The sequence below is a fragment of the Miscanthus floridulus genome, unplaced genomic scaffold (genome assembly GCF_019320115.1).
Source record: "Miscanthus floridulus cultivar M001 unplaced genomic scaffold, ASM1932011v1 os_2087_1_2, whole genome shotgun sequence".
NCBI classification, from domain to species: Eukaryota; Viridiplantae; Streptophyta; class Magnoliopsida; order Poales; family Poaceae; genus Miscanthus; species Miscanthus floridulus.
The window spans coordinates 18,999-32,543 of NW_027098092.1; the positions used below are offsets into that span (position 1 = coordinate 18,999).

The 13,545-nt window shown below is 41.8% G+C and overlaps 2 protein-coding genes and 1 non-coding gene across 3 annotated transcripts; 2 read left to right on the plus strand and 1 right to left on the minus strand.

Moving 5' to 3' along the window:
* Window positions 1–1,065: 1,065 nt before the first annotated feature.
* Window positions 1,066–8,984, plus strand: LOC136534595 (protein NUCLEAR FUSION DEFECTIVE 4-like). The gene is made up of 3 exons (XM_066527007.1): window positions 1,066–1,682; window positions 5,121–6,034; window positions 8,325–8,984. Exons 1-3 carry the CDS (start codon window positions 1,332–1,334, stop codon window positions 8,809–8,811), a joined length of 1,752 nt encoding a protein of 583 aa, XP_066383104.1. The 5' UTR covers window positions 1,066–1,331; the 3' UTR covers window positions 8,812–8,984.
* TRNAW-CCA (transfer RNA tryptophan (anticodon CCA)) lies at window positions 3,154–3,227 on the minus strand. The gene has a single exon. It is a non-coding gene; the product is annotated as a tRNA-Trp (tRNA).
* A 411-nt stretch (window positions 8,985–9,395) lies between the features above and the next one.
* LOC136534596 (trafficking protein particle complex II-specific subunit 120 homolog) lies at window positions 9,396–13,336 on the plus strand. The gene is made up of 5 exons (XM_066527008.1): window positions 9,396–9,743; window positions 9,865–10,157; window positions 10,313–11,187; window positions 11,803–12,690; window positions 12,924–13,336. The coding sequence occupies exons 1-5, from the start codon at window positions 9,396–9,398 to the stop codon at window positions 13,142–13,144; spliced, it is 2,625 nt and encodes an 874-aa protein (XP_066383105.1). The 3' UTR covers window positions 13,145–13,336.
* Window positions 13,337–13,545: the final 209 nt, after the last annotated feature.

Consider the following 13,545-nt stretch of genomic DNA (forward strand, 5'->3'; position numbering starts at 1 on the left):
TCCAAATTCATGACATGCTGAAATGGTATTGGACTGCAATTCAGATTGTATGTGTTTGGGGCCTTGTTTAGATTGCCTCAAAATTCTAAGTTTTTTCACTCTCTCTCCATCACATCAATTTTTGGACGCATGCATGGAGTATTAAATGTAGGTAAAAAAATAATTAATTGCACAGTTTGGTTGTAAAACACGAGACGAATCTTTTGAGCCTAGTTAGTCCATGATCAGACAAAGTTTGTCAAATACAAACGAAACGTGCTACAGTGTCCAGATTGCAAAAATTTGTAATCTAAACGAGGCCTGGATGTCTATGTGTTTGGATGTCTTCAAATTGGACTCAGAAATCAGAAATTGCATCCGTACCTCGTCTTCTCCTTGCTCCTCCCGGCCCCACCCCCACCATGTGCCGGCAACACCTGCCCCCTCCGCGCCGACGACCCCTGCCCCATCTCCATGCGCCGGCGACCGCCGCCCTCTCCGCGCCATCAAGCTCCGCCCTCTCCACCTCTTTGTGCGCCAGCAAGCTCCACCCCCTCCGCGCCCTTTGCGCACCGGCAAGCTCCGCCCTCTCCGCGTCGACGAGCTCCATCCCCTCGCGCGTCGGCAAGCTCCGCCCCTCCGTGCGTCAGTAAGCTCTACCCCCTCGACACCCGTGGGACGAGGTGACATCGATTCCAGCCAAAACCGAGCCTCACAGGTTTGTATTGGGGGTTGCTTGTTTTGTGTCGTGAGAACACTGTTTGGAATTGGTAATCAAATTCCAAAACATCCAAACATGTGGTATTGTAGATATTCCTCAATTCCATGCTGAATGCCAATATCAAAATGGGGTGTAAAGAAAGCTATTGATCCACTTTTATGTTATATCAACCTATAAGCACAGTGGTAGATCGCGCAATGTAGGAGTACTTATAGATATATAGGGTGCGTCCAAACTTCCCTTTAGCCGAGTTTTTTTATGACAGGATCACAGGAACAGCCAAAGGTCCTTCTCACGGCCAACAGCCCAACACCGAACGAAAAACACGTCCAGAATTCCCCTCTCCTTGGAAGTCTATACGACTAGTCGACGCCAGGCTCTTATATTCCGCTGACGCAGCGAGCCCAGCCACCAGGCAAATGGGGTGAAGGCACTGAGGAAGCCATACCGCCGCTGTAGCTCGTAGGCTGTAGCCGACCCACGCCCGCGCGCGCACTGCTGTCGTCTGCGGTCTGTCGTCTGCCACTGCCACGCACCTGACCTCGCCAGTCACCAGTCAGCAGCACCCGCCGCCGCTAGGTGGAGAAGACAGGAGGAGGGCGGAGGGGGAATCGGGGGGTAGTGCGGCGGCATGGCGGGCAGTGGAGGAGGAGGGCCGGGGCCGGGGCGGGTGAAGGCGGGGAGCCGCCCGCCGTGGGTCGGGCTGGCGGCGGCGGTGTGGGTGCAGGTGGCGGCGGGGAGCGCCTACGTGTTCCCGCTCTACTCGCACGCCATCAAGGAGGCGCTCGGGTACAACCAGCAGGCGCTCACCATGCTCGGCGTCGGCAACGACGTCGGCGAGAACGTGGGGCTCGTCCCTGGGGTGCTCGCCAACCGCCTCCCGCCCTGGCTCATCCTCGTCATCGGCTCCGCCTGCGCCTTCTTCGGCTTCGGCACGCTCTGGCTCGCCGTCACCAAGACCGTCGCCATGCCTTACTGGGTGGTACGCTCCCCTGCCTCTCTGTTCTCCCGCCCCTTTTTCCCTATATGGGTTGACATGTGTGCTTGGTTCGCATGCTATTTTGGGCTGTTTGTCATTGTTTTGCTTGATTCGACGAGTCCTCGATGCCATTGGGAATGGCTGAACGAGCTAGTTGGGGCTTAGTTAGCTCTTCAAAATTCTTAGTTAGTTCTTCAACCTTCTATTTTCGAGTTTGATTAAAAACAAAATCTATTTAGTGCTTTTTAAAATCCTTTTTGTTGTCAATTTCGGTAGCAAATGTAGTGTAAAGTCGTGTTCATTGAACAATTCCATGGTGTTAGCCTGTCATACGTTCGGGAGATATTTTATGCCTTTTTGTTTCACACAAGCAAGTGAATCATTGTGTCCACACTCCACACGTGCATATTTTTTAATCGCATGATTGACAATAAAACCCACACATATTTCCTGTTTTCAAGTTAAATGATACGAAGGCTTTCTTTGCTGCAGTCATTTACATTTTATTAGAATACCGGTTTTGGTCCATAAGTTGCTTATTCATGCATGCTCTGACCAAATCATTTCTGCAAGTGGAAGAAATTTGGTTTCAGTGGCCGACCACACAATAAACCCTGACATGTGTGCTTCACCTGCTCCCTGCTTCATGCCACGATGGATGTATAAGTGCTGGGTGATGAATGAGCTAATGCGAGGCTTGGGGCCTTTATATAGTCATTTGTCCTTCAAGTCTCCAGTGTCTAGTTGCGTTGATTAAAGCATTCCGATTTCTGTTTTTACCATTCTTGTTATCCTCTTTAGGTAATTTTGCGACCAAATCTAGCATCAATTGTGTTGGAGGAGCAAATTTCGTGGGCATAGCTGGTATAATTTAATGAGATAACTTATGCATTGTTGTTTCAGTTCAGTAAATCATTGTGTCCGTAGGTGCGTATAAATTAATTATTTAATTGTGTGCTTGATGTTGACGTGGCTATATATTTTCCCTTTTCAAGGTGTCTTGAAGCTGAGTATGATATGAAAAGTTTCCTTACTGCAACCATACTGAATTCATGTTTTGGTCATAAGCTCGCTTATTGGTGCTTTGGCCAATCCTTTCTGCCAGTGGAAGGAATGACCTCACTGGTGTACCTACGTAGCAAATCCAGGATTTAATTTTGTTAAATTCATCAATTCCTTTGTTTCTTTTGGCGTGCCTGTTGCTTTGAACACTGATGGCTGCCTGTGGATGGGTAGTTCTAGTGCCTTATGTTTGTCGCATACACAGCCGGCCTTGTACCTCTGTACTCTTGTGCTTCTTTCTCTTAATATAGCGATGAGACGCAGCTCTCCTGTGTGTTCGAGATCAATTCCTTGTGATGTATTCCCACCCCCAGTAGTTTGATTCACAAAGATCTGATGTGACTATATGAGTGGGATGCAATTCTACTTTGTTTTTTAAGTTATTTTAGTTTCGACATAAGATATATGGAATCACGCTCTGTAGGATTTGAACCTACGACATCGGGTTTTGGAGACCCGCGTTCTACCAAACTGAACTAAGAGCGCTTTCAAAACAAAAAAAAAAAGAAAATCCTTTATTGGTACCGTGTTTCGGTAAGGTCGTAAATTGAACTATTACCACAAAGATCTGAAGCTGACTTCAATTACTATGTTTTAGTAGATTGTCTGCAATGCACTTTTATACTTTAGCCCAACTTAGGTTTTGAACTTGCAGCTTGAGAAAAGATTAATGAGCCTGGTAAAACTACACATTGTAATTATTCATACAAAAACTATGGTTATTGTGGCCTCTAACTCTGGAACACATTCTAGAGTGTATGCCATGTGTACTGAATCATGCTATGATTGGGGAGTGTTTGTCAAAAAAAAAAATGAATTAGGACAGAAGGTGCATTATCAGCCAAAACCAATGTTGATGTATAATTATACATACTTAACTGGGAATTTATTGTTTGTTTCTCAGAAACTATTAAAGGTATTGATGAGTTACTCTGACTGAAGATAAAATTGTGGTTGTTAGGCTATTGTATATCGTTCTTTCTGGGGGGAAAATGTAATCCACTCACTTTCATGAAAAAGCCATAATCCTGTAGAGTCACACTGTGACCACTAGGAGCTGAAGCCATAATCTTATAATCAAATACCGCTTGCATTTAACAGAAAGATAGGACTGTGGTTTGTGGTGCATGGCGGGTGCCTCTAAGCTCCGTGATCTCCTGGCCAGGTCGCTGACCTCTGGAGTTTAAGCTCCAATGAGGCTCTGGTTGTCTGTTTTTTAGTCCTTGGCGTGGCTGTAATCTAGTTCTGTGTCTGCGTGTGGGGCGTGTGCTGTACTCAGGGAGGTTTTTGCCAGACTCGTGTACTACCTTTTTATCTACCTTAATGAAATGACACATAGCTCTCCTGCGTAGTTCGAGGAAAAAAAAAAGAAGAAAGATGGGAATGGTATTACGCCGCTTCAGCTAATAAGCTGTGTTGTCAGCACTATTCAATTACAGTACTAGGCAGAATCCAGGCTATAGATGGTTGATGGTTTTGTTATGACTACCTCCCTTATGCACCAGTGGATCTTTGGAATTTGGTTGATGCAGTGGCTGGAGCTTGAGCCACTATGGTTCGTTTTTATGTGTTGCCCTGTGTGTCTAGGTGACTGTGCTAGTAACTAGTAAGTTCGGTAGTGGCGCTTTGGGAGGGAGCTGGTATGGTATATGGTCGGACTTCTTCCCATGATAGAGCATGTTGAAGTCATAGGTCTCAATTTTTTTGCAGAGTGGTCTCCTTAGTCCTTGGTAAGCTGGTCGCCTCCTGCCCCTTCCATCTACTTGCTCATGTGTTTGTTAATTCATCTGGGTTTGTCTTGTGGTGTCTTGTTTCCTTAGTGAAATACACGCATGACGTTCTCACTAAAAGAAAACAAAATGTATTTGATAGTACTACATAGGTTTCTTCTTTGAAAAATTAACTGCCAAAGAAACATTCAGTAAGGTAATATGATCTCATTTTGAATGTTGGGAGTTCCTTGTAATGATTGTGGTTTGTTTATCATTCAAAAGGACCCAAAATTGGACAATGTGAACTTCTATTCTCCCTGCTTACCTCTGTACTAGTAAATTAGGTGGGCAAGACACATACATGTCCTGTTGGTCGTGTCCAGTACAGAAAATAGAGCAAAAGAACTCATAAATCAGTCAGAGATTCATAATGCGTGACTTAATTACTCACCATATGGCCTATCATGACGATCTTTGTTTGATTTTGCCAATGAAGTTATCTCTTGACATCCCCAAAAAAGTACTTATCTCTTAACTTTAGTTTTTGTGAAACTATGCCATTTGTTTCAACACCAGTATGCATTTTTTTTCAGATTGTTTACAAGAGTCAGCTTCTTTTCTTTTCCCTTTTTTCTGGTACCTTGACTAGTTTATCGTATGTTTGCAGTTGTGGATAGCTTTATGTATTGGCACGAACAGCAGTGCATGGTTGGGCACTGCTGCTCTTGTGACCAACATGAGGAATTTCCCTCTCAGCCGAGGCACTGTTGCTGGTCTCATCAAGGGTTATGTTGCTGTTAGTGCTGCTGTCTACACTGAAACGTTTAATGGAATGCTAGGGAATTCACCCACAAATCTTTTGCTGTTGCTTGCCTTGGGGATCCCAATAGCATGTATTGTGGTGATGTATTTTGTTAGGCCTTGCACTCCATCACTGGATGAGGACAACTCAACAGAACACAGCCATTTCATGTACACACAAATCTCAAGTGTGGTTCTCGGAATATACCTTATGGTTGCTACAATACTTGGTGATACTTTAAAACTAAGCCAGGCTGTCACCTATCTTTTGTTTGGTATAATGATACTTTTGCTCCTTGCTCCACTCGCAATACCAATTAAGATGACACTTTATCCAAACAAACAAACAAAGGAAAAGCCCAGCACCCTTGCCCCATCTTATTCAACTGATAGTCTGTCTGGTGCGGATCCAGAGAACTCACAACCACTTCTGGGCAGTGCCTCAACAACACTTGCTACAGGTACCAATGAATCTGATGACAGTACTGATTTGGATCTTCTATTGGCTGAGGGTGAGGGGGCAGTGAATTTGAAAAAGAAAAGAGGGCCAAGAAGGGGGGATGATTTCACATTCCTTGAAGCCTTAGTAAAGGCGGACTTCTGGCTACTGTTTGTTGTTTACTTTTGTGGAGTTGGCACAGGAGTCACTGTTCTCAACAACCTGGCTCAGGTTGGAATGTCTGTTGGTGCTAATGACACAACTATTTTGTTGTGCCTCTTTGGCTTCTGCAACTTTGCTGGCCGTATCCTTGGTGGATCTGTCTCTGAATATTTCGTAAGGTAAGCTACATTTAATTTACTCGCAACAACTTTATCTGTACAATTTGCCTTCAATGCATCACTTACTATATTCCAGCTTATTTAAGCTAAAAGCTGAAGTAGTAAAGCTGATTGCTTCCTACAGTACTGTGATATATTGATATTACTAAACAACAAACAAGCATTACTGAACATTGCAGCTAATTCCCAGTGGCATCGATCTCTAACCGCGCCTGTTACTTTGCATATGTTTTGAGGACTTAGTCATCTAGAATCTTATGTTATATATAATTATTAAAAGTTTTGTGAATAAATTTAATACTTACAACCAATCAAATTTGCTTATCTTTACTCTCTATCTTTCTATTCATTTTCCTAACACAATACACATAGGTACTCTATAATCTCTATCAAGTTATGACTTATGAACTTACAATAAATTTACCAATTACTCTATATGTGTTGTCATATTTTACATTGCACCTCTGTGGATCTTTAATATGTATTTAGTTGAAACTTTAGTTAAGCTATATCAGCTCTTGTTTCATTCTTTTTTGACATCATGGCTCTATATTTTGTCTTTCAACATTTGATCCTATTAGTTGTTGCAGGTTTTCATCCACGTGTTAAGTTGAAACTCTCTTCTATTCAAAATTTGCCTTTTTATATTTTATTGAAAAATAGATTCTTGGTCCTAAACTATACTCTTAGTTACTACGATGGCATAAACAATTGTTTCAGCCTACACCACAACACTCAACATGTGAATGTCCTCTATCAAAAAATTATACGTGTACAAGTGTTGTTTTATATAAAAAAAATCGATATGTCATAATATTTAAATCAAAATGTGTACATTTATCTAAAGCAACACTTCATAAATTTTGATGCCATAGAGTTTCGATATAATTTTAATGAATTACCTAATTGGTACATGATTTGTTAAGGCCTTGTTTGGATGTTATCGGATTGGATTGGGGTGAGATTTTGTTCATGTTCCACTCCAATCCACCCCAACACATGTGAATCGATGTGAATCCGACTACATCCAAACAAGGCCTAAGGGAATGTATTTTTCATAATCGATAAACTGTTAAAATGATTATGGTATTGGTATTTGGTTTGTTAAGGGAATATATTTTTCATTGCATTGATATGTGGTTTGTTAAGAGAACATAGATAAACTATTTAAACAAGGTATTGTTTCAGAGGGCTTTTCCCAAAATGGCTCTGGCTTTTAGGGAATCTTTTGCACTGAAGTGTGGAGTGTTTTTTCTCTCTTCCCAAAATAAACTAAAAGCTGATGAATCCATAGAGCTGGCTTCACTAGCTCCAGCTCCTTCGGGCACTGTAGCATGGAGTCAAGGCCGATATAAGGCCTGCCAAACAAGCCCTAGAAATATTCATCCTAATGTGTGCATGTTTACTTGGTTTACAAGGTGGGACATACTACCTCCACCCCCCCCCCCCCCCCCCAAAAAAAAAATTGCAATTCTAAATCATTTCTTTGTTAAAGTTTGACCAAATATATAGGAAAACATATTAATGTTTATGGCACCAAATAGGTATACTATAGAATATCTCATAAAAAATCTAATGATACTTATTTGATATCATAAATATTGATATTTTTTGTATATAGTTAGTCAAACTTAAAAATACTTTAACTTGGTATTGTGCTAGAATTGCATTCTTTTATGGACTTTGGGAGTAGCATTTATGTTTACTTTGATTTTAAGTGTCTAATTTAGAAACATATATGGTGTCCTTTATGGTTATTGAATTATTTTTCATAATAGCTTATATTGGTATTTAGACGTAAATTTAGTTTATTCTTTATAACGATGGACAATTTAGATACAAAAAAGGGGTTACTTTATATTATATCTTATAATGGAAGATGTGGTTATTTTAAGGGCAAATTTATGGTTACTTTGCATTGTCTTTCTTATATGGAAGATAAATTTAGGCTTCGTTTTAAATTATCTTTCATAATGGTTGGGACTGGCAATTTAAATGCAAATTTAGGGGATTACTTTATTTATTTTTCATAATGGTAGGGGTGGGTGATTTTTTTGAAAGAGAATAGATCCAAAGGCTATTATTGGCGATGACGATTAGAGTCAGTCCAGATGTTTTTGGCTATCATGTTACTTTCTAGTATTTATCTTTTTTTCTAGCGTGTTTTGTGAGGATTAACACGGAGACTCCATTTGAGGCCTCCAATTAGTAATATTACTAAGATTAAGAAATATAAATTAAGGAGTGCCTACTTCTGAAAAAAGGACTGCTAAGACCTGATATTCTGCAGGTCAAGGATGCTCCCTCGTCCTTTCTGGATGATGTGCACACAAATAATCATGGTGGTAACGTTCCTACTCTTTGCAACTGGTCTTCATAGCTTGATTTATGTTTCAACTACTCTCCTGGGGATATGCTACGGGGTCCAATTTGCTGTCATGATACCAACGGTCTCGGAGCTTTTTGGGCTGAAGGACTTCGGGCTAATGTACAACTTCATGCTGTTAGTGAATCCACTGGGTGCATTATTTTTCTCAGCTCTTCTTGCTGGCTACGTCTATGACAAGGAGGCAGCAAGGCAGCACCCAGGTGTGCTGGAGCCTTCCGACTGCTATGGGCCTGATTGTTTCAGATTGACTTTCTATGTCTGTGCCCTCGTATGTTGCTGCGGTACCCTGTTGAGCGTGCTCTTCATATCGAGGATAAAGCCGGTCTATCAGATGCTCTACGCAAGCGGATCCTTCAGACATCCTCGGAGCCAACAGCAGCTCCACTGATGTTGCATATACACTATACAGTCATGCCAAGAAATATTGAGTTTTGGGAATGGAATCATAATGTTCTGGAGTAAAATATTTGCTGGATGCCACGTTCCGGTGTTGTATTGCATTAAGGGCGCTTGATTCGCCCCCCTGTTTGTATGAGAGAGTTGTTCTGATTTCATTTGTCCTGTTCTGTAAAGGTCGCCAGGACACCAGCCTTGATAAAATACAGCGGGTCATCAATATACGCTGGTAAACCAACTGCATAAGCTGCCTATTTATATGGCAGCTCGTGTGCATCAGCAAGTTTGAGGATGTCATAAAGCGAATGTATCTTCGTTAGGCCTTGTTTGAATGTATTTATCTTGATCCACATGCGTTGAAGTGGATTGAAATGAAATTAAACTAAGTTTCATTCCAATCCACCTCAACACATGTGGATTGAATTAGATACACGTGCATCCAAACAAGGCCTTCTTCTGTTGTTTGGCCTTCTTCTGTTGTTCCTGTACCATGAGGTTCTCCCTCTTCAGATGTTGCTGCTGCTTCTAAAAAAATGAATGGTGAATTTCCTTTAAGCTTATGTTTTGGTGCTTGTCATGCTAGCACTACCAGGAAACCGAGTTGCGGTGGGCCACAACTCGCAGGCGCCTGCTCAGCAGTATCATAAGGAGGTCTCAGATTTGTTAATGGGAGCTGCAGATGGTGCCAAGGCTCTGATTGATGCCAGTGACCGGCTCATACTATATATTGAAATCGCAAGACTTTTTGGTACACTTGGTTATAAGCGCAAGGCGGCCTTTTTTTCAAGACAAGTTGCACAGTTGTACCTTCAGCAAGACAATGCATATGCTGCTATGAGTGCTATGCAGGTTCTAACTATGACTACAAATGCATACCATGTCCAAAGCCGAAAGACTATGAAAATGAATCATGATTTGTCCAAGGTGAGATCACAAAGTAGTTGTGCAGTTGCAGCATATTGAGAATCAATCATCAATTCATCGTGCATAAATATACTAAATATTGTTGGATTCATGTTTCATTTGCAATGCTTATGTTCTTAAGGAACCTCGTGCTGGCAATACTGATTCTGGAAAGGTGCACGCTCAGTCTATAGTGTCATTGTTTGAGTCACAATGGAGTACCCTCCAAATGGTGGTTCTAAGAGAAATATTGATGTCATCAATCCGGGCCGCTGATCCACTCTCATCATGGAGCGCTGCAGCTCGTCTTCTTCGATCCTTTTACCCACTCATCACACCAGCTGGTCAGAGTGGCCTAGCAAGCTCACTTGCAAACTCTGCTGACAAGCTTCCAACGGGCACACGCTGTGCCGATCCATGTCTTCCTTTTATCAGGTATGCTTAAGCTCATCATTATTATCTTATTGTTATATTTGAGAGAAAAAGAGAATAAATACTGTTGGAACTACTTTTAAGACTGAAAGATGCTCATGGCAAAATTAATCTTTACTATCTTCTGGGATTTTTTTTATCTTATGTTATTTTTCCAGGTTGCATTCTTTCCCGCTTCACCCTTCTCAAAGGGATATAGTAAAGCGGAATCCACATAAAAAGGAGTGGTGGACCGGTGCAGGTCCTTCAGGACCTTTCATTTATACTCCTTTCAGCAAAGCAGGAGCTTCTGGGACTTCCAAGCAAGAGGTTAGTTGGATTGTGGGGGAGCCGGTTCAAGTCATGGTTGAGTTAGCAAACCCTTGCAGCTTCGACCTAGTTGTGGAGAGCATCTATCTCTCTGTTCATTCTGGGAATTTTGATGCCTTTCCAGTTAGCGTTAGTCTTCCACCTAACACTTCAAAATTAGTTTTGTTATCTGGTATTCCAACAAAAGTCGGACAAATATCAATTCCTGGGTGCATTGTTCATTGCTTTGGTGTTATTACAGAACACCTATTCAAAGAGGTCGATTGTTTGCTCCTTGGAGCTGCACAAGGGCTTGTCCTTTCTGATCCTTTCAGATGCTGTGGCTCTAGCAAGTTTAAGAGTGTCAACTTTCCTAGCATTTCTGTTGTTCCTCCTCTGCCATTGTTAGTTGCCAATGTTGTGGGTGGAGATGGTTCTATTCTTCTTTATGAAGGAGAAATTCGTGATGTTCTGATAACACTGACAAATGCCGGAACCATGCCAGTTGAAGAAGCAAATGTTGCATTGTTAGGGAAGAATCAGGATTCTGTTATTTCGATTGCCCATAGCACATGGAAATCTGCGCTCCCTATTAAACCAGGTGGAGAAGTGACATTTGCCGTAACACTAAGAGCTTGGCATCTCAGCTCAGCAGATTTGGAAACAGATGGCGGTAGATCTCCTGCAAATTCAAGGAGAATAGCAAGAGAAGGAATCAATCCATTATTGGATATTCACTATGCTGGTAGGTCATCAGTTTCACATTCTTTTATTCTCTGTCATCCTTTAATATTCAGCTCCTCTCATAATCTATATTTACATTCAATGGTGAAATCTGTAGTTCTGTTAATGTACCTATTACAATTAGACATTTGCAAATATTTGTTAATCCCTCCTGTTGTGAATTAGTGCCTCTATATTTTCATATTTTTATTAGTATATCTGAAGCATAGATAGCAATAGTTGTTTTCAGTTTACAGTTGCCTTCTTTCTGTTTGGATACTATTCACATGGTGCTAGTAAGCGGCAATTCTTAATCATCTTTGCTTCATGGGTGTTCCTATCGTTCTCTTGGTCTTGCACCTGGCCCCTTTTGTTCTTTCATCCTGGACAAATTAGCTTTCTATTTTTCTAGCCCATGGACATTTTTTGCTGTAGGTGTTCTTTGTTGTGATTAATGCTTTGAAACAGCCAACCTGATTACACCTTAGTCTGTCTTTGGTTACTGCTAGGCAATATTCTTCTGAGCTTTGCACATTATAAATTTGTATATGATGTACATGCACGGATGCACCCCTTGTCACATAGGCAAAAGTATTGTCATTATGTAGCTTGACTAAATTTGTATATTGCACTTCAGGTCCTGCTGCGAGTCTTGAGAATGGAGATGTTTCACTTCCACCTGGAAGACGCCTGGTTGTTCCCTTGAATATCTGTGTTGTGCAGGGCATGCGTCTTGTAAGAGCACGCCTGTTGTCCATGGAAATACCTGCTCGATTTACTGAAACACACTTAAAACCTGTCAGTGGCAAAGACATTAACTTATTGAAGATCGATCCCTATAAAGGAAGCTGGGGGCTCCGCCTTCTGGAACTTGAGCTTTTTAATCCTACAGATGTCGTTTTTGATGTTGATGTTACTGTACATTTGGATGACGCGGATGTGGATCAAGAAGTAATTTCAGAGGGCGATGCTGCTTGTCACAAAACTAGAATTGATCGCGACTACTCTGCCAGAGTTCTCATACCTCTTGAGAACTTCAAATTGCCTGTTCTTGATGCTTCCTTCTTTGTAAAGGAAAGTAGTAGTGATGAACCTCTTGGATCCAGGGCTGCCGCCGTAGCAGAAAGGAATGCCAAGGCAGAGCTAAATGCGTCTATCAACAACCTGATTTCAAAAATAAAAGTGAAATGGCACTCTGGGAGAAATAGCTCAGGTGAGCTGAATATTAAAGATGCTATCCAGGCGGCATTACAAGCATCTATAATGGACATACTGTTGCCAGATCCTCTGACGTTTAGCTTTAAACTTGCTAAGAATGGAACTGTGATCAATGATGATTCTTCAAAGGATTCTGGCAGTGTTCTGAGGTGCAAAGATCCTATATCTGCTCATGAAATGACCCATATGGAAGTTCAAATTCGCAACAACACAAAGGAAATTATTCAGATGAACCTTAGCATTTCATGCAAAGATGTTGCAGGAGAGAATTGCTTCGATGAAAATAGTGCAACTGTCCTCTGGGCTGGTGAGTTATCTTTATTTTTCCGTTCCATCGCTATCTGGATTTATTTTTGGTTTTGTGAGGACAGCAAATGACCAATGCTACAGAAGGCAACTTCTTGTGCATGATCAAAGATTTTTTACTTTAGGGGCAATTGAGTAGGCATTGGATTTATACTTTAACAGGGAAAGTTATTCATTGAAGCAGTATTCAGCGTCCATGTCTGGTACACTACTAACGTTCTTTTTTCTGTGTAGGTGTTCTTAGCGATATACACCTGGAAGTTCCACCGTTGCAAGAGCTGATACATCCTTTTTGCATGTACTTCCTCGTACCGGGTGACTACTCGCTCCAAGCTGCTTCTGTTATAATCGACGCCACAGACGTTCTTCGTGCTCGCGCAAAGGCAGAGTCACCAGATGAACCTATACTGTGTCGAGGATCCCCGTTCCATATCCGGGTAGTCGGTACAGCATAGGCAGTTTCTTCTGAGTTAGTTTAGAGGCCTCATTTTGTACCGTGACAATTGTAGGTGTGACAAATCTTGTACAAGAGTGTTCCCCCCTCATGCGATTTGTTTTCTTTTTAGCCTTTTGTAGGCTTCCTTGTAACAGTCATGTCATGTACAAGCATAGTGAGTATTGTTTCAAGCACCGAAATTGTATGTCGATGATTCCAACATCTTAATCTCTGGATGCCGGCTCATATGATTTTACTTAAAATTTACCGTCGCACGTAACACAAGCGTCAGGCACGCATTCGAGCCCCAGGCGCTCGAAATCTTGTTTGGTTACTATGGCCAGGCAGCTCGCTCAGCCGCAGGCATAGGAAAATGAACGCATGAGATCCTTGCCTGGGCAGGCAACTTTTCCAGGTTAC